The 24,360-nt window shown below is 47.3% G+C and overlaps 1 protein-coding gene across 7 annotated transcripts in view; it reads left to right on the top strand.

Moving 5' to 3' along the window:
• The window catches only part of LOC110536872 (FSD1-like protein), a 74,817-nt gene that overhangs the window by 33,870 nt on the left and 16,587 nt on the right, over positions 1 to 24,360 (top strand). For 5 of the 7 annotated variants that reach the window (XR_016484862.1, XM_036936758.2, XM_036936757.2 and 2 more), the window contains 3 exons: positions 11,048 to 11,257; positions 11,699 to 11,797; positions 12,074 to 12,203. Coding sequence is in view for 6 of the 7 variants with exons in the window: in XM_036936758.2 (XP_036792653.2) it covers positions 11,048 to 11,257; positions 11,699 to 11,797; positions 12,074 to 12,203 (439 nt within the window). In the remaining variant the exon portion in view is untranslated. Of the gene's footprint in view, positions 1 to 11,047; positions 11,258 to 11,698; positions 11,798 to 12,073; positions 12,204 to 14,886; positions 14,920 to 24,360 lie in introns of all 7 variants that reach the window. The other 2 variants (XM_036936756.2, XM_090191559.1) reach the window with 1 other exon arrangement.

Here is a 24,360-nt window from a genome sequence, read left to right as displayed (position 1 = left end):
TTTGAGAACCACTGCACTAGACTAGCACACGAGTCGACCACAGATGGCACGGCTGGAGGTCCTCAGGAGAGGTTTGAGAACCACTGCACTAGACTAGCACACGAGTCGACCACAGATGGCACGGCTGGAGGTCCCCAGGAGAGGTTTGAGAACCACTGCACTAGACTAGCACACGAGTCGACCACAGATGGCACGGCTGGAGGTCCTCAGGAGAGGTTTGAGAACCACTGCACTAGACTAGCACACGAGTCGACCACAGATGGCACGGCTGGAGGTCCTCAGGAGAGGTTTGAGAACCACTGCACTAGACTAGCACACGAGTCGACCACAGATGGCACGGCTGGAGGTCCCCAGGAGAGGTTTGAGAACCACTGCACTAGACTAGCACACGAGTCGACCACAGATGGCACGGCTGGAGGTCCTCAGGAGAGGTTTGAGAACCACTGCACTAGACTAGCACACGAGTCGACCACAGATGGCACGGCTGGAGGTCCTCAGGAGAGGTTTGAGAACCACTGCACTAGACTAGCACACGAGTCGACCACAGATGGCACGGCTGGAGGTCCTCAGGAGAGGTTTGAGAACCACTGCACTAGACTAGCACACGAGTCGACCACAGATGGCACGGCTGGAGGTCCCCAGGAGAGGTTTGAGAACCACTGCACTAGACTAGCACACGAGTCGACCACAGATGGCACGGCTGGAGGTCCTCAGGAGAGGTTTGAGAACCACTGCACTAGACTAGCACATGAGTCGACCACAGATGGCACGGCTGGAGGTCCTCAGGAGAGGTTTGAGAACCACTGCACTAGACTAGCACACGAGTCGACCACAGATGGCACGGCTGGAGGTCCTCAGGAGAGGTTTGAGAACCACTGCACTAGACTAGCACACGAGTCGACCACAGATGGCACGGCTGGAGGTCCTCAGGAGAGGTTTGAGAACCACTGCACTAGACTAGCACACGAGTCGACCACAGATGCCCTGAGCAGCCAGACACTACAGTACCACAGATCAGAGTTAACCACCTCAACAAGACTAAAATAACCCAGAAGAGAACAGGATCTTCGGGGAACTAACCCGGGCAGGAGAAGACCTTTCTCATATTAGTGATTCCCTACTGGAGTAATACTGATGGAGATGGGCTGTAGGGATGTAGGGATGTAGAGATGTAGGGCTGTAGAGCTGTAGGGCTGTACAGTCACTGTTTCTCATTGAGGACCAGCAGTCTGTAGGGCTGTGTTTCTCATTGAGGTCCAGCAGTCTGTAGGGCTGTGTTTCTCATTGAGGTCCAGCAGTCTGTAGGGTTGTGTTTCTCATTGAGGACCAGCGGGCTGTAGGGCTGTGTTTCTGACTGAGGTCCAGCAGTCTGTAGGGCTGTGTTTCTGACTGAGTATTACTGATACATCAGATTAGCTGTATGCTCTGTTGTGGCACTGGGAAGCTTTGAATAGCTCTTTCGGGGCAGTCTGTCAGTGTAGTGGAGCAAACCTCAAACTGACTGGGTTACGTTGATACATCAGATTAGCTGTATGCGTTGTTGTGGACCTGGAGAGGCTTTGAGGGCAGTCGTCACAGTGACAAGACTAGATAACTGCTTGAATAGGACAAATCCTTCTCAAGCTGACTGTGTGTGTGGTTGAGGCAAGGCTGTGGCTCGTCAGCGCTGCGCTCTCTGTTTGCTCGGAGCTAGTAGACATGCTCAGTGGACCGTGAGAGCAGCGCTTCAGTCCTCTCAAAGTCTTCAACTGTAACTAAAAGAGACAGACTAGCCCTTACCTCTGTGGCATGGTTAGAGAGCAGTCTGGAGTGTAGTAGGCATGGACTGTGTCCCAAATGGAACCCTGTCCTACTTTAGACCAGAGCCCTATGGAACCCTATTCCCTATATAGTGCACTACTTTAGACCAGAGCCCTATGGAACCCTATTCCCTATATATAGTGCACTACTTTAGACCAGAGCCATATGGAACCCTATTCCCTATATAGTGCACTACTTTAGACCAGAGCCCTATGGAACCCTATTCCCTATATAGTGCACTACTTTAGACCAGAGCCCTATGGAACCCTATTCCCTATATAGTGCACTACTTTAGACCAGAGCCCTATGGAACCCTATTCCCTATATAGTGCACTACTTTAGACCAGAGCCCTATGGAACCCTATTCCCTATATAGTGTACTACTTTAGACCAGAGCCCTATGGAACCCTATTCCCTATATAGTGCACTACTTTTGACCAGAGCTCTATGGAACCCTATTCCCTATATAGTGCACTACTTTAGACCAGAGCCCTATGGAACCCTATTCTCTATATAGTGCACTACTTTAGACCAGAGCCCTATGGAACCCTATTCCCTATAATAGTGCACTACTTTAGACCTGAGCATATGGGGCACCAGATATTGAACAGGGTACCAGTTCAGACACTGCCCATGGAGTAACCTGACAGTGTTTTCCAGGGTGGCAGTGCTGTGAAGGCTGAACAAATATAGAAACGTGAAACCTAACTCTAACCTTTTATATAACCTCCATAACATCTCAGATGGGATTACTAGAAGGAGCACAAGCGATATGTTACTTCAGATCTGGGCCGGTATTCATCAAGTGTCTTGGAGTAGGAGATCCTATCTAGGATCAGGTCCCCCCCCTGTCCATTCATTATAATCTAAAAGGTCAAAACTGATCCTAGACCAGCAATCCTAATCGAAGGTACCTGATGAATACAGACCCTGTTGCATTTCTAGTGGGATGGTACACGACCAGACAGGATGACTTTGGTCTGATGTTGATATGGTTGATGGATATCAGAAATTAGCTTAGCCAAAGTACGCAAACAAAGAACGATCATGAGCAGCAAGCAGCCTCATCAAACCACCTAGCCGCAGGTTGACCTAGACTCCTACCCTAGCCGCAGGTTAACCTAGACTCCTACCCTAGCCGCAGGTTGACCTAGACTCCTACCCTAGCCGCAGGTTAACCTAGACTCCTACCCTAGCCGCAGGTTAACCTAGACTCCTACCCTAGCCGCAGGTTGACCTAGACTCCTACCCTAGCCGCAGGTTGACCTAGACTCCTACCCTAGCCGCAGGTTAACCTAGAATCCTACCCTAGCCGCAGGTTAACCTAGAATCCTACCCTAGCTGCAGGTTGCATCTCACTGTAGATGGCTGTAGGCTGCATCTCACTGTAGATGGCTGCATCTCACTGTAGATGGCTGCATCTCACTGTAGATGGCTGCATCTCACTGTAGTAGGATGCATCTCACTGTAGTAGGCTGTAGGCTGCATCTCACTGTAGTAGGCTGCATCTCACTGTAGTAGGCTGCATCTCACTGTAGTGGGCTGCATCTCACTGTAGATGGCTGTAGGCTGCATCTCACTGTAGATGGCTGTAGGCTGCATCTCACTGTAGATGGCTGTAGGCTGCATCTCACTGTAGATGGCTGTAGGCTGCATCTCACTGTAGTAGGCTGCATCTCATTGTAGTAGGATGCATCTCACTGTAGTAGGCTGTAGGCTGCATCTCACTGTAGTAGGCTGCATCTCACTGTAGTAGGCTGCATCTCACTGTAGTAGGCTGCATCTCACTGTAGTAGGCTGCATCTCACTGCTGTAGGCTGCATCTCAGTATGTAGGCTACTTCTCACTGTAGTAGGCTGCATCTCACTGTAGTAGGCTGCATCTCACTGTAGTGGGCTGTATGCTGCATCTCACTGTAGTAGGCTGCATCTCACTGTAGTAGGCTGCTTCTCACTGTAGTAGGCTGCTTCTCACTGTAGTAGGCTGCTTCTCACTGTAGTAGGCTGTATCTCACTGTAGTAGGCTGTATGCTGTATCTCACTGTAGTAGGCTGTTGGCTGCATCTCACTGTAGATGGCTGCATCTCACTGTAGTAGGCTGCATCTCACTGTAGTAGGCTGTATGCGGTATCTCACTGTAGTAGGCTGTATCTCACTGTAGTAGGCTGGATCTCACTGTTGTAGGCTGCAGGCTGTATCTCACTAGTAGGCTGCATCTCACTGTAGTAGGCTGCATCTCACTGTAGTAGGCTGCATCTTACTGTAGTAGGCTGCATCTCACTGTAGTAGGCTGCATCTCACTGTAGTAGGCTGCATCTCACTGTAGTAGGCTGTAGGCTGCATCTCACTGTAGTAGGCTGTAGGCTGCATCTCACTGTAGTAGGCTGTAGGCTGCATCTCACTGTAGTAGGCTGCATCTCACTGTAGTAGGCTGCATCTCACTGTAGTAGGCTGCATCTCACTGTAGTAGGCTGCATCTCACTGTAGTAGGCTGCATCTCACTGTAGTAGGCTGTAGGCTGCATCTCACTGTAGTAGGCTGTAGGCTGCATCTCACTGTAGTAGGCTGTAGGCTGCATCTCACTGTAGTAGGCTGCATCTCACTGTAGTAGGCTGCATCTCACTGTAGTAGGCTGCATCTCACTGTAGTGGGCTGTAGGCTGCATCTCACTGTAGTAGGCTGTAGGATTTCTGGATCTCACTGTAGTAGGCTGCATCTCACTGTAGTGGGCTGTATGCTGCCTCTCACTGTAGTAGGCTGCATCTCACTGTAGTAGGCTGCTTCTCACTGTAGTAGGCTGCTTCTCACTGTAGTAGGCTGTATCTCACTGTAGTAGGCTGTATGCTGTATCTCACTGTAGTAGGCTGTTGGCTGCATCTCACTGTAGATGGCTGCATCTCACTGTAGTAGGCTGCATCTCACTGTAGTAGGCTGTATGCGGTATCTCACTGTAGTAGGCTGTATCTCACTGTAGTAGGCTGGATCTCACTGTTGTAGGCTGCAGGCTGTATCTCACTAGTAGGCTGCATCTCACTGTAGTAGGCTGCATCTTACTGTAGTAGGCTGCATCTCACTGTAGTAGGCTGCATCTCACTGTAGTAGGCTGTAGGCTGCATCTCACTGTAGTAGGCTGTAGGCTGCATCTCACTGTAGTAGGCTGTAGGCTGCATCTCACTGTAGTAGGCTGCATCTCACTGTAGTAGGCTGCATCTCACTGTAGTAGGCTGGATCTCACTGTTGTAGGCTGCAGGCTGTATCTCACTAGTAGGCTGCATCTCACTGTAGTAGGCTGCATCTTACTGTAGTAGGCTGCATCTCACTGTAGTAGGCTGCATCTCACTGTAGTAGGCTGCATTTCACTGTAGTAGGCTGCATCTCACTGTAGTAGGCTGTAGGCTGCATCTCACTGTAGTAGGCTGTAGGCTGCATCTCACTGTAGTAGGCTGTAGGCTGCATCTCACTGTAGTAGGCTGCATCTCACTGTAGTAGGCTGCATCTCACTGTAGTAGGCTGCATCTCACTGTAGTAGGCTGCATCTCACTGTAGTAGGCTGCATCTCACTGTAGTAGGCTGTAGGCTGCATCTCACTGTAGTAGGCTGTAGGCTGCATCTCACTGTAGTAGGCTGCATCTCACTGTAGTAGGCTGCATCTCACTGTAGTAGGCTGCATCTCACTGTAGTGGGCTGTAGGCTGCATCTCACTGTAGTAGGCTGTAGGATTTCTGGATCTCACTGTAGTAGGCTGCATCTCACTGTAGTGGGCTGTATGCTGCATCTCACTGTAGTGGGCTGTAGGATTTCTGGATCTCCATTCACCTTGTTGTTTTCTGTGTTGGTTTGCTGTTAATGTAACTAGTGTAAATATAGATTGTGTCATGGCCTTTACCCGTCTGATATTGTGTTTACTAGGCCTACTACCTGGTACCGCTGTTCTATTCACCATTAGTTTTCATTCCCAGTTCTGAGCCAAACTGCTATTCAGTGTTTTTGTTTGCATGCATGAATAACTACGCTACTACTTTCAGCGTTTTGTTGGCATTATTTTTGATACGACAGCTGTGTGGACGGCACATTTACGTAGGCTGTTTGTAATAGCATAATTGCCCATAAAAAACGGCTGTAGGGGGCATTCCATTGTGCTGATACAGCGCAGCAGAGATGGGCTACAGATTTGAAAAGCACTCCGTGATCTTGGAGTCTCGGCATTTGATCGTTATGTTTATTATGGGATAGAATAATTTATCCAAGCAGAATTCAATATAATTCCAATGTAAGAACCCCCCAAAAAAATATTAAAATGTAGCCCCCTCTGTGATTTCAACAGCCCCCTTAGTCACTTCATCCTGGTGCGGGTCTGCAGTGTGACCCTTGACCCCTAGGAGCAGTGGTGTGACCCCCCTAGGACCAGTGGTGTGACCCCCCTAGGACCAGTGGTGTGACCCCCCCCCCCCCCCCCTAGGACCAGTGGTGTGACCCCCCTAGGACCAGTGGTGTGACCCCCCTAGGACCAGTGGTGTGACCCCCCCCTAGGACCAGTGGTGTGACCCCCCTAGGACCAGTGGTGTGACCCCCCCTAGGACCAGTGGTGTGACCCCCCCTAGGACCAGTGGTGTGACCCCCCCCCCCCCCCAGGACCAGTGGTGTGACCCCCCCCCCCCCCAGGACCAGTGGTGTGACCCCCCCCCCCAGGACCAGTGGTGTGACCCCCCCCCCCCCCCCCCCCCCCCTAGGACCAGTGGTGTGACCCCCCCTAGGACCAGTGGTGTGACCCCCCCCCCCAGGACCAGTGGTGTGACCCCCCCCCAGGACCAGTGGTGTGACCCCCCCCCTAGGACCAGTGGTGTGACCCCCCCCCCCCCCCCCCCAGGACCAGTGGTGTGACCCCCCCCCTAGGACCAGTGGTGTGACCCCCCCCCCCCCCCCAGGACCAGTGGTGTGACCCCCCCTAGGACCAGTGGTGTGACCCCCCCCCCCCCCCAGGACCAGTGGTGTGACCCCCCCCCCCCCAGGACCAGTGGTGTGACCCCCCCCCCAGGACCAGTGGTGTGACCCCCCCCCAGGACCAGTGGTGTGACCCCCCCCCCCAGGACCAGTGGTGTGACCCCCCCCAGGACCAGTGGTGTGACCCCCCCCAGGACCAGTGGTGTGACCCCCCCCAGGACCAGTGGTGTGACCCCCCCCCCAGGACCAGTGGTGTGACCCCCCCAGGACCAGTGGTGTGACCCCCCCCAGGACCAGTGGTGTGACCCCCCCCAGGACCAGTGGTGTGACCCCCCCCCCCCCCCCCTAGGACCAGTGGTGTGACCCCCCCCCCCCTCAGGACCAGTGGTGTGACCCTTGTTTTTGAATTATTTGTGTGTCTGTAATCTGAGGGAAATATGTCTCTAATATGGTCATACATTGGGCAGGAGGTTAGGAAGTGCAGATCAGTTTCCACCTCATTTTGTGGGCAGTGATCACATAGCCTGTCTTCTCTTGAGAGCCAGGTCTGCCTACGGCAGCCTTTCTCAATAGCAAGGCTATGCTCACTGAGTCTGTAGATAGTCAAAGCTTTCCTTAATTTTGGCTCAGTCACAGTGGTCAGGTATTCTGCCACTGTGTACTCTCTGTTTAGGGCCAAATAGCATTCTAGTTTGCTCTTTTTTTTTTTTTCATTCTTTCCAATGTGTCAAGTAATTATATTTTTGTTTCCTCATGATTTGGTTTAGTCTAATTGTGCTGCTGTCCTGGGGCTCTGTAGGGTGTGTTTGTGTTTGTGAACAGAGCCCCAGGACCAGCTTGCTTAGGGGACTCTTCTCCAGGTTCATCTCTCTGTAGGTGATGGCTTTGTTATGGAAGGTTTGGGAATCGATTCCTTTTAGGTGGTTGTAGAATTTCATGTCTCTTTTCTGGATTTTGATAATTAGTGGGTATCGGTCTAATTCTGCTCTGCATGCATTATTTGGTGTTTTACGTCGTAGACGGAGGATATTTTTTGCAGAATTCTGCATGCATAGTCTCAATTTGGTGTTTGTCCCATTTAGTGAATTATTTGGTGGTGAGTGGACCCCAGAACTCACAAACAAAAAGAGCAATGGGTTATATAACTGATTTCAAGTCTTTTTTTTTTTTTACCAGATCTTAATTGGTCTTCTTGCCTTGTCTCTCAGATCGTTCACAGCTTTGTGTAAGTTACCTGTGGCTCTGATGTTCAGGCCGAGGTATGTATCGTTTATTGTGTGCTCTAGGGCAACGGTGTCTAGATGGACTTTATATTTGTGGTCCTGGCGACTGGACCTTTTTTGAAACACCATTATTTTGGTCTTACTGAGATTTACTGTCAGGGCCCAGGTCTGACAGAATCTGTGCAGAAGATATAGGTGCTGCTGTAGACCCTCCTTGGTTGGGGACAGAAGCATCAGATCATCAGTAGACCTTTGACTTCAGATTCTAGTAACGTGAGGCTTGGTGCTGCAGACTGTTCTAGTGCCCTTGCCAATGTTGAAGAGGGTGGGGCTTAAGCTGCATCCCTGTCTCACCCCACGGCCCTATGGAATGAAATGTGTTTTTTGCCTATTTTAATCACACACTTGTTGTTTGTGTACATGGATTTTAGAATGTGTTAAGGGATTTTTATGAATAATGAATGACTAAATTATGTTTACATTTTAAATCAGAACTATAACTAAACAGAATGCTACTATGTTACTGTATGGATGTATGGATCTTATAATAATCATGATACTGAATGTAATGTGTGTAGTTTTCATCAAGAATTAGAACAAAGACTTTCTGTTCCTTGTTAGAAACTAATGAAGCCATCGTCAGACCGGCTGGAATGCTGTGTTCCTTACAGGACATTCTGTCCCCACCCAGGGAGGGGAGAGACCTTGGGCTAGTAGTAGATTGTTTAACAGGTGGCAGACAATGTGGGAAGGCTTGTGAACTATACTGCCATTGTATCTGAGAGGAGGAGAGACATTTATGACGAAATATGAGGTATATAAACTAATGTACATGTTATTATGGGGAGAGCTCTCGGGAAATGAACGCTACTGATTAACTTTGAGACTGGTCTCCGTCCATTTTATGCAAATAAGTATCTTACAAATTCTTAGAAACGAACAGAGTGTTTTAATTGAATTGGTTAATGAACATATAGGAGTTCCTCTAACAAATGTCATATTTTTTTTCCAACAATTTGTATAGCAGACCCTCATGCCAAATTGAGTCAAAAGCTTTTTTGAAATCAACATAGCATGAGAAGCCTTTTGCCTTTGTTTTGGTTTGTGTCTTTGTTAATTATTGTGTGCAGGATGAATACGTGGTCTGTTGTACGGTAATTTGGTAAAAAGCCAATTTGACATTTGCTTAGTACATTGTTTTCACTGAGGAAATGTACGAGTCTGCTGTTAATGATAATGCAGATGATTTTCCCAAGGTTGCTGTTGATGCATATCCCACGGTAGTTGGATGATGGGATGGGATGATCAGTCCTTGGTTACAAATATTGGGGACGATGCCAGAGCTAAGGATGATGTTAGAGTTTAATTATAGCCAATTGGAATTTGTGGTCTGTATATTTTATCATTTAAGATATCAGCAACACCACAGGCCTTTTTGGGTTGGAGGGTAGGCTCAGGTTTTCTGGGTCTCTGTTTTTGTTTGGACAGGTTTCTCAATTTCTTTCCTAGTTTTTTGCATTCTTCATCAAACCATTTGTCATTTTTAACTTTCTTTAGGTTTTCTGCTTGAAATGTTTAGATTTGATAAGGAAGCTGAGAGGTCAAATATACTGGTTAGGTTTACTCCTGCCAAGTTTACACCTTCACTATTACAGGAACGTTTTGTCCAGGAAGTTGTTTAGGTAGATTTCCACTCTACTTTCCTTACATCTACAGCATTTCTTAATTATTATTCAGCTCCTTTGGCTTTGATGCCTCATGATTGAGCTGGTAGTCCCATCCACCACACACCTGGTAGTTTGGTGGATGGGACTTCCAGCTCTCTGTTCAAGTAGACTGTGATTTTGCTTTGATCTGATAGAGGTGTCCGTGGGCTGACTGTGAACGCTCTGAGAGACTCTGGGGTCAGTGATAAAGTAGTCTACAGTACTACAGCCAAGAGATGAGCTACGTACCATAGGAGTCACCTCGAAGCCTACCATTGACTATGTACAGACCCAGGATGTAACAGAGCTATAGGTGTACCTACCATAGGAGTCCCCTCGAAGCCTACCATTGACTATGTACAGACCCAGGATGTAACAGAGCTATAGGAGTCCTCTACCATTGACTATGTACAGACCCAGGATGTAACAGAGCTATAGGAGTCCTCTACCATTGACTATGTACATACCCAGGATGTAACAGAGCTATAGGAGTCCTCTACCATTGACTATGTACAGACCCAGGATGTAACAGAGCTGCAGGAGTTGTGACCTGTTTTTGTTGGTTATGTTGTCATAGTTGTGTCTAGGGGGACATATTGGGGAGGGAATGCTGTCACCTACAGGCAGGTGTTTGTCCCCTTGTGTGCTGAGGGTGTCAGGTTCTTGTCCGGTTCTGGCATTTAGGTCACCACAGACTAGTACATGTCCCTGGGCCTGGAAATTATTGATTTCCCCTCCAGGATGGAGTAGCTGTCATCGTTAAAGTATGGCTATTCTAGTGGGGGGATATAGGTAGCACACAGAAGGACATTTTTCTCTGTTGAGACCATTTCCTTATTAATTTCTAGACAGATGTAAAATGTTCCTGTTTTGATTAATTTAATGGAGTGAGTTAGGTCTGCTCTATACCAAATCAGCATACCCCCTGAGTCTCTTCCCTGTTTCACACCTGGTAGTTTGGTGGATGGGACTACCAGCTCTCTGTAACCTAGAGGGCAACCAGTGGGTCTGTCTCCTCTATACCACCCACCTGGTAGTGTGGTGGATGGGACTACCAGCTCTCTGTAACCTAGAGGGCAACCAGTGGGTCCGTCTCCTCTATACCACACACCTGGTAGTTTGCTGGATGGGACTACCAGCTCTCTGTAACCTAGAGGTCAACCAGTGGGTCCATCTCCTCTATACCATGTTTCTTTCTGTCTCTCTCGCTAAAAACCTTTCATTCCTTTTTTAAAAACATTTCCATTAATGAATCCTGAATGTCATTACATATTTAGGGGGACATCCAAAAAAGCTTGTAATTTAGTCAACCCTAAAATTATTTTCCATCGCACGGATCTGTTGCTGTTTTTTAACCCATTTCTCTGTGTCGTTTCAGTCCCTCGAGCCCCAGAGATGGAGGTAGGGGACTGTCTGGTGTTAGACAACACTGTGTCCTTAGCCTGGAAGATGCCAGTGGAGGACAGCAAGATAGACCACTACATACTGGAGTACAGAAAGACCGACCACGAAGGACTGCCACGTATCAAAGACGAACGGTGCTGGGAGGTGGTGGACAACATCAAGACCACAGAATACTCACTGTCCGGTACGGAGCTAGAGTAGGGCCCATTGTAGCCTGGTCCCAGATCTGTTTGTGTCGTCTTGCCAACTCCTATGGTCATTACCTAGCCTGGTCCCATATCTGTTTGTGTCGTCCTTGCCAACTCCTATGGTCATTACCTAGCCTGGTCCCAGATCTGTTTGTGTCGTCTTGCCAACTCCTATGGTCATTACCTAGCCTGGTCCCAGATCTGTTTGTGTCGTCTTGCCAACTCCTATTGCCATTGCCATGCCACTTGGCAAGATGGCACAAGCCGATCTGGGACCGGGCTAAGACTGCAGTGTTTTCATGCAGCTTCTTGTGTTTAAAATCGGACTAATCTATATCGCTTTGCTTCACCTTTTTGTTACTGTATCAAACTCTGAAAACTTATTGACCTGCAGAACATCATGAACCTGTACAGATAATGTGCTATTCATCCTCCAGGTTTAAAGTTTGACTCGAAGTTCATGAACTTCCGGGTACGAGCTTGCAACAAGGCAGCAGCTGGAGAATACTCTGATCCAGTTACCCTGGAAACCAGAGGTGAGACTGTTAGTTACCCTGGAAACCAGAGGTGAGACTGTTAGTTACCCTGGAAACCAGAGGTGAGACTGTTAGTTACCCTGGAAACCAGAGGTGAGACTGTTAGTTACCCTGGAAACCAGAGGTGAGACTGTTAGTTACCCTGGAAACCAGAGGTGAGACTGTTAGTTACCCTGGAAACCAGAGGTGAGACTATGTTGTCTTGAATCAACAATTATGTAGTTATTACGTTATTTGTATCTGATTGACTGGTTGGTTGATTGATTCCCTCCCCAGCGTTTAACTTCGGTTTCGACTCGTCGTCGTCCCATCTGAACCTGAAGGTAGAGGACAGGAGTGTGGAGTGGGACCCCCAGGGAGGCAAGGGGCTGGAGAGCAAGGTCAAGGGCAAGGAGAACAAGGGCAGGTGAGAACTGAACTGGAACACACACAATATGTCCCAAATGGACCCTTACACCCTACGCACTGAGATATGAGAGGATTTGATTGGTATAAGCAATATGGTGAAACTTCCAGTGAGCCTGTCAATAGGAAGGCTGGAGCTTATTACCATATCGACTGCGCCTGTCAAATACTCTCAGATCTCCACTAGTTCATCGGACTTAGGGTCTAGGGTTACATTTGGGATTGGGCCTTATCTTAATTTGACCTCGAACTGCCATTGAAATAGCTTTGTCCCAGATGGCAGTCTTGCCATCCTGTGGTCATAACCTAGCCTGGTCCCAGATCTGTTTGTGCTGTCTTGCCAACTCCTATGGTCGTTACCAAGCCTGGTCCCAGATCTGTCGGTGCAGTCTTGCCAACTCCTATGTTCATTACCTAGCCTGGTCCCAGATCTGTCGGTGCAGTCTTGCCAACTCCTATGTTCATTACCTAGCCTGGTCCCAGATCTGTCGGTGCTGTCTTGCCAACTCCTATGGTCGTTACCAAGCCTGGTCCCAGATCTGTCGGTGCAGTCTTGCCAACTCCTATGGTCGTTACCAAGCCTGGTCCCAGATCTGTCGGTGCAGTCTTGCCAACTCCTATGGTCGTTACCAAGCCTGGTCCCAGATCTGTCGGTGCAGTCTTGCCAACTCCTATGGTCGTTACCAAGCCTGGTCCCAGATCTGTCGGTGCAGTCTTGCCAACTCCTATGTTCATTACCTAGCCTGGTCCCAGATCTGTCGGTGCAGTCTTGCCAACTCCTATGGTCGTTGACACATTAGTCACCACTACACAACATTTTGGAAGCATTTGTCAGTAACCATATATGGGTTTATATAGAACAGAATAAAATGATCCCAGCAAACCAGCGTGCCAGCGTGCATACCATATAGCCTACCAGCGTGCATACCGTACAGCCTACCAACATGCATACCGTAAGGATACCAGGCTACCAGCGTGCATACCGTAAGGATCCCAGGCTACCAGCGTGCATACCGTAAGGATCCCAGGCTACCAGCGCGCATACCGTAAGGATACCAGGCTACCAGCGCGCATACCATAAGGATACCAGGCTACCAGCGCGCATACCGTAAGGATCACTGGACTGCAACAGCTCCAGTTGATTTAATAGTGGCTCAGGTCACGTGACCAAGGTCAACTTGTAGGTGTGCTGCTGCTTTATTTCTGTGCTGCTGTTGACCTTGTTGATCTGTTGATGAAATTGTGTCACTATGGATATAACACCTCATTGATACGGTTACAGTCCTATTTTGTCAACAGAAAGCAGTTTATATACATAAATGGTGCCTATTCCGAACCTCATTCTGTATGCTGTGGTGTCCCACAAGGCAGCTGTCTAGGACCTATTATGTACTTGCTGTATGCAGAGGATCTCCCTCTGGTGCGCTCCAATTGTATAGCAACCCTGTTTGCTGACGATACCATTGTCTATGTAACAGGAAATGATGTAGGGCAGCTGAAAGAGGTAATTTTGAAGCTGACATGAGTATTTTAAATTGGATAACCCAAAACAAATGAGCGGGAAATATTTTAAAAAACCTACGGCAATGCTAATATGTACGAAGAGGAGAAGGAAGACATTTTTTATTACCTTTATTTAACTAGGCAAGTCAGTTAAGAACAAATTCTTATTTTCAATGACGGCCTAGGAACAGTGGGTTAACTGCCTGTTCAGGGGCAGAACGACAGATTTGTACCTTGTCAGCTCGGGGGTTTGAACTTGCAACCTTCCGGTTACTAGTCCAACGCTCTAACCACTAGGCTACCCTGCCGACATTACCCTCCTTACAGCTGTCAGTTGGGAGGACAGCCATATAAGAGGTTTCAGAGACGCAGCTGTTAAGTGTGCTGCTAGACAACAGTCTCTCTTGGTCATCACACACTTCACAGCTTTGTAACAAAATCATCGGCGTCTCCTGTATGATTTGCGAAATACACTACATGATCAAAAGTATGTGGACACCTGCTAGTCGAACATCTCATTCCAAAATCATGGGAGAGATTTAATTCTAAATCAACTCCTATAGTCATTACCTAGCCTGGTCCCACTTTGGTCATTGACACATTAGCATGACAAATCAGACCAGAGGAGGTGGCAAGACTGCACAAACAGATCTGGGACCAGGCTAGGTAATGATCATAGTAGTGGACAAGACAACACAAACAGATCTGGGACCAGGCTATCTGGATGTAAGAGGTGGCAAGACAACACAAACAGATCTGGGACCAGGCTACCATTTGAAGTGCCATTCTTAGATGTCACATTCTTCTGTGTTTGTGTCATGGTGCCTTGTGTTGTCTATCTGCTGCTGAGGGGCGGTTTGAAAAGAGACCTTTTGTCAGGAGCAGCCGGACACTTTAGAGGCTCATGTTTTATTAAAAGGCTTCCTCTCCTATCTTGGGTTTCCAATTGCAGCGTTGTCTGTCAAAAACGCTGTTTGCCAAGTTGAAGCGTAATTTCCTTCAAGACAGAAACACATTTATACTTTGTAAAGTTCCAGCGTTGATACTCTCAGAAAATGTTCTTGAAAACCAATTGTAGGCCGAAGCTCCCTCTTAAAGAGAGAGACTGCCACACCGAGACTCCCACACAATGTCTTTGTTTTAACCTGCTGTTTTTGTTGATTCTTTGTGTTCGTCAACAGCGCTCATCTTACCAATCTGAAGAACATGTCAAGGTGACCATGTGTGACTTTTCAGCTGTAGCGTGTAGCGTTAGGCTACCTGAATGTAGCATTAGGCTACCTGAATGTAGCGTCAAGCTGCCGTGTAACCAGTGGCAATATTAGGTAGAAGACCGCCTGCGTTCAAGTTTGTACACTCCGACAATCGCTTTCATATAGGCTGTTCTGCAAATCAAAGTCCCTTTTCGGGTTTCTGTGTGAACAGTTTAGGCTACAAGACCCATTTCGGCAACGTTTGCTCTTCTAGTCTGAGAGAAACCTCCTGAAATGACTTGTGGTTTCTTTGTGTGCCTGACTTAAAGGAGACATCTACAGATGGAAATGGTTGCTTTTTTTTTATAAACTCTTAATTTAGGTCAAATTAATGAATTGGGGGGAAATTCGATTTTTGGTTTGCCGGGGCCTCCCACAAGCAAAGAATACAATGTGTTCTCATTCTGTCCTGAACCATTAAAAGACTCTCCATCTGTAGATGCCATCTTTCCTAACTCTTTCTCTTTCTGAAAACCTCAGGCTATATTCCTTTTTTTCCCTTGGTCCTTTTAAAGAAATTATGACAAAATAAATAACAACTTCTATCCCTAGGCGACCCATCTCTGTTACAGAATGAATGTACAATTTAGTGTCCCCGAATTTATTTTGGTTTTTTACTAATTTCTCTTATGCTTGCAACAAATGGTTTTGGTGAGTAACAATTCACTCAACTGTAGTAAGTATAGAAACTGTAATGTCCGTCTTTGTCCAGTCATTCATTCCATCATATCATGTTCCCAAAACCACAATGAGGTCCATTTTTGGCTAATTGTTTTCCAAGTTAAAAACGGACAAATCAGCAACGTGAAAACAGCTCGTTTTTTTTTTCTATAAATACAAAAAAACTGAAAAATTGCTTGTTATTTAGTTCTCGTTTTTTTTGCATATAAACAAACAAACAAAAAACTTTGTCAGTTTTCACATGTGGGCGTGGTTAAATGTGTAATGCCTGTCATTGGGCAAATGCACAACCTACACTTCCGGTCCCTTCAAAATAAGAGTTCACCTTTCTAAATGCCTTCTATTAATCTACTATATTTTAAATCATCAATTTAATAGCTATTTATGTATTTATTAATGTCAAGATAAAGCTATATTTCTCCATTTCTATTTAACATTATAAGATACTCTACTGTAATGATTGTGTTTATTGCCCTATTAATGAACTGATGCTATTGTAACTGTTTAGCTAACTGATGTTACTGTAACTGTTTAGCTAACTGATGTTACTGTAACTGTTTAGGTAACTGATATTACTGTAACTGTTTAGGTAACTGATATTACTGTAACTGTTTAGGTAACTGATATTACTGTAACTGTTTAGGTAACTGATATTACTGTAACTGTTTAGGTAACTGATGTTACTGTAACTGTTTAGGTAACTGATATTACTGTAACTGTTTAGGTAACTGATATTACTGTAACTGTTTAGGTAACTGATGTTACTGTAACTGTTTAGGTAACTGATATTACTGTAACTGTTTAGGTAACTGATGTTACTGTAACTGTTTAGGTAACTGATGTTACTGTAACTGTTTAGCTAACTGATATGTCCTAGCGCACTAGTTAACCATTTGGTAATCTGAGCATCCTCGACTATTACTTCTGAAGAGGTATCATTTCAGAATGAGAGGTACTGTAGCTGTGCTGGTATTGGTCTTCTGTCTGTTGAGGGCAGACGAGTGGAGGGTTTCAGAGAGTTACATAATTCAACAGAGGCACAATGAAGAGGTAGAGAGAGAGAGCAGGGTGAGAGATTCAGATTACGAGCAGAAGGCTTGAGGCTACAGAGACTTACAAATGACAGGCCAGTCCACCACTCACACCCCTGCAGTCCTCTCCTCTCCCCTGTCTGCCACGGACTGACTCACACCCCTGCAGTCCTCTCCCGTCTGCCAGGTACTGACTCACAGCCTGCAGTCTTCTCCCCGCCCCCCACCCCTAACATGTAGGGGAGATCTAGGTCTGTGTTGAAACAGTGTCTCAGAGTAGCATTGCTGATCTAGTATTAGTGATCAGGTCCCCCTTGTCCATGTAATCAGGAGCTGCAGCTGCTATTTCATCCCTGATAAACACTGAGGGGTCCACTGATTGGCTAAAGACTGAGGAGGGGTCCACTGATTGGCTAAAGACTGAGGAGGGGTCCAATGATTGGCTAAAGACTGAGGAGGGGTCCACTGATTGGCTAAAGACTGAGGAGGGGTCCACTGATTGGCTAAAGACTGAGGAGGGGTCCACTGATTGGCTAAAGACTGAGGAGGGGTCCACTGATTGGCTAAAGACTGAGGAGGGGTCCACTAATTGGCTAAAGACTGAGGAGGGGTCCACTAATTGGCTAAAGACTGAGGATGGGTCCACTGATTGGCTAAAGACTGAGGAGGAGTCCACTGATTGGCTAAAGACTGAGGAGGGGTCCACTGATTGGCTAAAGACTGAGGGGTCCACTGATTGGCTCAACACTGAGGAGGGGTCCACTGATTGGCTCAACACTGAGGAGGGATCCACTGATTGACTAAACACTGAGGAGGGGTCCACTGATTGGCTAAAGACTGAGGAGGGGTCCACTGATTGGCTCAACACTGAGGAGGGATCCACTGATTGACTAAACACTGAGGAGGGGTCCACTGATTGGCTCAACACTGAGGAGGGATCCACTGATTGACTAAACACTGAGGAGGGGTCCACTGATTGACTAAACACTGAGGAGGGGTCCACTGATTGACTAAACACTGAGGAGGGGTCCACTGATTGGCTCAACACTGAGGAGGGATCCACTGATTGACTAAACACTGAGGAGGGGTCCACTGATTGGCTCAACACTGAGGAGGGATCCACTGATTGACTAAACACTGAGGAGGGGTCCACTGATTGGCTCAACACTGAGGAGGGATCCACTGATTGACTAAACACTGAGGAGGGGTCCACTGATTGGCTAAAGTCTGAGGAGGGGTCCACTGATTGGCTCAACACTGAGGAGGGATCCACTGATTGACTAAACACTGAGGAGGGGTCCACTGATTGGCTCAACACTGAGGAGGGATCCACTGATTGACTAAACACTGAGGAGGGGTCCACTGATTGGCTCAACACTGAGGAGGGGTCCACTGATTGGCTCAACACTGAGGAGGGATCCACTGATTGACTTATAGGAAAAGGCCCATTTAGTCAATGATGGTGGAGATCATTTTTATTTTTATTGAATTGTGTCCATGTATGATATTTTATTATAGACTATACATGGAATATATATCATTTTGTACAACGTGCGGCCGTAGTGTTTGCATGAGACAAGTTCACAAGCCTCTCGTCTCAATCCTCACACCCTGTCGGTCCTGACTCTGACTCCTCACACCCTGTCGGTCCTGACTCTGACTCCTCACACCCTGTCAGTCCTGACTCTGACTCCTCACATATTTCTTGTACCACAGTACACACCATTATTGTAGTAATGTCCAATAGTTTCATGCAGACCTAAAACACATTGACAGTATTGACAATGCTTTCATGGATATCAACATTTCAGGAAAAAAATAGGCTTATTTAATGAACTTGAATTGTATGTAGTAGCCAATTAAATTCTACTAGATGGCAGTATTGAGACATAATTAACCTCGGAGCCTATATGAACCCAGTTGGTATTTCAAGTGTTATTGTCACATGCAGTGAAATGCTTAACTTCCATGCTCTACCCAACAGTACGGTAATCAATATCAAAATAGTATAACTAATATATATATATATATATAGTTATACCATCTACATTTCTTTCTTTATAATATATATATATAATAAAGAAAGAAATGTAGATAGTATAACTAATATATATATATATTTTAAAGAAAGAAATGTAGATGGTATAACTAATATATATATATAATAAAGAAAGAAATGTAGATGGTATAACTAATAAATATATATATTTTAAAGAAAGAAATGTAGGTGAGTGTCACTTTAAAAACACAGACTTTTTATCATCATGCCTTATTCATAGTTATATTACATTTAGCCCACCCACCCACTAGCCATCCAATCCTTGCTTCCTCTGTCCTCGCTTCCTCCGTCCTCGCTTCCTCTGTCCTTGTTTCCTCCATTCAAAGCACATCAGAGAAGGAGGCCTGAGGGGAGGAACCTTCAACCCTTTCCCCCAATGTGCTTTGAGAGAGTGAGGGAGTAGTCGTGCTACCCAGTCCAGACATAACCATCTAGACACTCACCCCCTAGACCAGGGGTGTCAAACTCAAATACCCAGTCCAGACATAACCATCTAGACACTCACCCCCTAGACTCTAACCATCTAGACACTAACCCCCTAGACTCTAACCCCCTAGACTCTAACCCCCTAGACTCTAACCCCCTAGTCTCTAACCCCCTAGTCTCTAACCCCCTAGTCTCTAACCCCCTAGACCAGGGGTGTCAAACTCAAATACCCAGTCCAGACATAACCATCTAGACACTCCCCCCTAGACACTCACCCACTAGACACTCACCCCCTAGACACTCACCCCCTAGACACTCACCCCCTAGACTCTAACCCCCTAGACACTCACCCCCTAGACACTCACCCCCTAGACACTCACCCCCTAGACTCTCACCCACTAGACACTCACCCCCTAGACTCTAACCCCCTAGACACTCACCCCCTAGACACTCACCCCCTAGACACTCACCCCCTAGACACTCACCCCCTAGACTCTAACCCCCTAGACTCTAACCCCCTAGACTCTAACCCCCTAGACTCTAACCCCCTAGACTCTAACCCCCTAGACTCTAACCCCCTAGACACTAACCCCCTAGACACTAACCCCCTAGACACTAACCCCCTAGACACTCACCCCCTAGACACTAACCCCCTAGACACTCACCCCCTAGACACTCACCCCCTAGACACTCACCCCCTAGACACTCACCCCCTAGACACTAACCCCCTAGACACTAACTCCCTAGACACTCACCCCCTAGACACTCACCCCCTAGACACTCACCCCCTAGACACTCACCCCCTAGACACTCACCCCCTAGACACTCACCCCCTAGACTCTAACCCCCTAGACTCTAACCCCCTAGACTCTAACCCCCTAGACTCTAACCCCCTAGACTCTAACCCCCTAGTCTCCAACCCCCTAGTCTCTAACCCCCTAGTCTCTAACCCCCTAGACTCTAACCCCCTAGACTCTAACCCCCTAGACTCTAACCCCCTAGACACTAACCCCCTAGACTCTCACCCCCTAGACACTCACCCCCTAGACACTCACCCCCTAGTCTCTAACCCCCTAGTCTCTAACCCCCTAGTCTCTAACCCCCTAGACTCTAACCCCCTAGACTCTAACCCCCTAGACTCTAACCCCCTAGACTCTAACCCCCTAGACTCTAACCCCCTAGACTCTAACCCCCTAGACACTCACCCCCTAGACTCTAACCCCCTAGACTCTAACCCCCTAGACACTCACCCCCTAGACTCTAACCCCCTAGACTCTAACCCCCTAGACTCTAACCCCCTAGACTCTGACCCCCTAGACTCTGACCCCCTAGACTCTGACCCCCTAGACTCTAACCCCCTAGACACTAACCCCCTAGACTCTAACCCCCTAGACTCTAACCCCCTAGACACTTGTTGGACAGATGTAAGCAATACGGCCAAAATTCCACCAAGCCTATCAGAGGGTAAGGTGGAGCTCTCACCATGTCACCACCCATCAATCACTCTCGGGCTAGGGGTTCTGTCTGGACAAGGCCTGTGTTTTACGGCTACTCGCTCACTCAGGAACTGTCTTTAAAGTGTTACTCGCTGTCAAATCCTTGCTCCGCTGTCCTTGTTTACTTCATTCCTCAACTGCCTATCACAGCACCTTGAGGGAGAGCATTGAAGTTCCTCAACTCCCTATCACAGCACCTTGAGAGAGAGCATTTAAGTTCCTAAACTCCCCATCACAGCACCTTGAGGGAGAGCATTGAAGTTCCTCAACTGCCTATCACAGCACCTTGAGAGAGAGCATTGAAGTTCCTCAACTCCCCATCACGGCACCTCGAGGGAGAGCATTGAAGTTCCTCAACTCCCCATCACGGCACCTGGAGGGAGAGCATTGAAGTTCCTCAACTCCCCATCACGGCACCTGGAGGGAGAGCATTGAAGTTCCTCAACTCCCCATCACGGCACCTTGAGGGAGAGCATTGAAGTTCCTAAACTCCCCGTCACGGCACCTCGAGGGAGAGCATTGAAGTTCCTAAACTCCCCATCACGGCACCTTGAGGGAGAGCATTGAAGTTCCTCAACTCCCCATCACGGCACCTCGAGGGAGAGCATTGAAGTTCCTCAATTCCCCATCACGGCACCTGGAGGGAGAGCATTGAAGTTCCTCAACTCCCCATCACGGCACCTGGAGGGAGAGCATTGAAGTTCCTCAACTCCCCATCACAGCACCTTGAGGGAGAGCATTGAAGTTCCTAAACTCCCCATCACAGCACCTTGAGGGAGAGCATTGAAGTTCCTAAACTCAGGCCTGTTCCTCTGATGTGCTTTGAAAGAGAGGTGAGGAATGGAGGAAACCAAGGACAGAGGAAGCAAGGATTGGAAGCCTAGTGGGTGGTTATATAACCTTAAATAAGGGTTGTAATGGGTAAATAAACACTCGGATACAAAAAATATATTCTAATCGTCAATCTAAAATAGAAATGGAGAAATATCTTAATCTTGGCATTAATCAGTGGTGGACAAAGTACTCAATTGTCATAATTGAGTAAATGTAAAGATGCCTTTTTTAAAGGAAAATGACTCGAGTCAAAGTAACCGAGTCAAAATAAGTCTAAAACTATCTTGTTTTAAATGTACTTAAGTACAGTGATGGAAAAAGTACTCAATTGTCATATTTAAGTAAAAGTACAAAGTAAATGTGATACATCAAATTCCTTATATTAATCAAGCCAGACAGCACAATTTAATGTATTTATTTAATTTATGGACAGACCGGGACACATTCCAACACTCTGACAGACCGGGACACATTCCAACACTCTGACAGACCGGGACACATTCCAACACTCTGACAGACCGGGACACATTCCAACACTCTGACAGACCGGGACACATTCCAACACTCTGACAGACCGGGACACATTCCAACACTCTGACAGACCGGGACACATTCCAACACTCTGACAGACCGGGACACATTCCAACACTCTGACAGACCGGGACACATTCCAACACTCTGACAGACCGGGACACATTCCAACACTCTGACAGACCGGGACACATTCCAACACTCTGACAGACCGGGACACATTCCAACACTCTGACAGACCGGGACACATTCCAACACTCTGACAGACCGGGACACATTCCAACACTCTGACAGACCGGGACACATTCCAACACTCTGACAGACCGGGACACATTCCAACACTCTGACAGACCGGGACACATTCCAACACTCTGTGACAGACCGGGACACATTCCAACACTCTGACAGACCGGGACACATTCCAACACTCTGACAGTATTTGTCATTCCCTGTCTGCCTATTGGCTAAGCCCTTGTCATTCCCTGTCTGCCTATTGGCTAGGCCCTTGTCATTCCCTGTCTGCCTATTGGCTAGGCCCTTGTCATTCCCTGTCTGCCTATTGGCTAAGCCCTTGTCATTCCCTGTCTGCCTATTGAGTCCGTCAGTCATGTTCCAGTTGTTGTCCCCAGTCCCCTGATCATAAGAGCTGGACAGCAGATGGCCGGGCCATGCATCCATCCACAGCTGACCTCCTCCAAGCACTGACTGAATACAACAGAGATCCTAGGAATCCTTGTGGACAACCAGCCAGAATAGAATGGAAGAAGAGCAATTTGGTTGCAACAAAGTCGCACACTGCCAGGCCCCCTAGATCAGCCAGGCTTCTATAGATCAGCCAGGCTTCTATAGATCAGCCAGGCTTCTATAGATCAGCCAGGCTTCTATAGATCAGCCAGGCCAGCCAGGCTTCTATAGATCAGCCAGGCTTCTATAGATCAGCCAGGCTTCTATAGATCAGCCAGGCCAGCCAGGCTTCTATAGATCAGCCAGGCTTCTATAGATCAGCCAGGCGTCTATAGATCAGCCAAGCCCCTATAGATCAGCCAGGCCCCTATAGATCAGCCAGGCCCCTATAGATCAGCCAGGCCCCTATAGTTTAGGAAGGCCCCTATAGATCAGCCAGGCCCCTATAGATCAGCCAGGCCCCTATAGATCAGCCAGGCCCCTATAGTTTAGGAAGGCCCCTATAGATCAGCCAGGCCCCTATAGATCAGCCAGGCCCCTATAGTTCAGGAAGGCCCCTATAGATCAGGAAGGCCCCTATAGATCAGCCAGGCCCCTATAGTTCAGGAAGGCCCCTATAGATCAGGAAGGCCCCTATAGATCAGCCAGGCCCCTATAGTTCAGGAAGGCCCCTATAGATCAGCCAGGCCTGTGTTAATATGTTAAATAGCAGCAGGTATTAAAATGGAAGATCTACCTCCCAGATGTATTTTTTATATGACATAAGCTATAGGCCCAATACATTATCACTGCATATTGGCTTTGCTTGAATTGCCCTGCCAATGCATTGTTATTCTGACCCTTTTAAAAAAATTATATTTCGAATTTTGTTGACTACAAAGTGTCGACAATACTGAATAAGAACTGAAACATGAAGTCACTCATAAAAACAGCAGCTCTTTCCTGTATTCGTTGACAGTCTCTCTCTAGTCGTGGGTTTAAAACATTTAAAATCTCACAGCATCTCATTGTTGTATTCGTTGACAGTCTCTCTAGTCGTGGGTTTAAAACATTTAAAATCTCACAGCATCTCATTGTTGTATTGGTTGACAGTCTCTCTCTAGTCGTGGGTTTAAATCTCACAGCATCTCATTGTTGTATTCGTTGACAGTCTCTCTCTAGTCGTGGGTTTAAATCTCACAGTATCTCATTGTTGTATTGGTTGACAGTCTCTCTCTAGTCGTGGGTTTAAATCTCACAGCATCTCATTGTTGTATTCGTTGACAGTCTCTCTCTAGTCGTGGGTTTAAAACATTTCAAATCTGTCTCCACTGTAGCTTTCATTTACACCTGCTAATATATGTTACTGAACGGTAATCTGAGCCATCTGATTGGCCAGCGGTAGGCCTATAGTGCACTTGATTTGCTCTCTGGGTCCACCGGGAAGGAAGAGTTTTTGTACCTGCAGACACACAAAATGGCACCAGTTGATCTACCCGGCGGTGCAGGACAGCTGAATCAGGTGCACCTACCTACCGTCAACAACCTGAGATGAATGAATAACAAAATAGGAACACAAAGCTTTATCGTTGCGTTTTTTTTACACAAATGTTTGCCGATCGACTCGGGGACACCTTGGAGATGGACCAGTCGATTGCGATTGACAGCTTGGTGACCGTCG

Source organism: Oncorhynchus mykiss, chromosome 12 (genome assembly GCF_057628025.1).
Source record: "Oncorhynchus mykiss isolate SJ-2025 chromosome 12, ASM5762802v1, whole genome shotgun sequence".
Lineage (NCBI taxonomy): Eukaryota > Metazoa > Chordata > Actinopteri > Salmoniformes > Salmonidae > Oncorhynchus > Oncorhynchus mykiss.
This window is presented reverse-complemented; position numbering and strand designations above follow the sequence as displayed.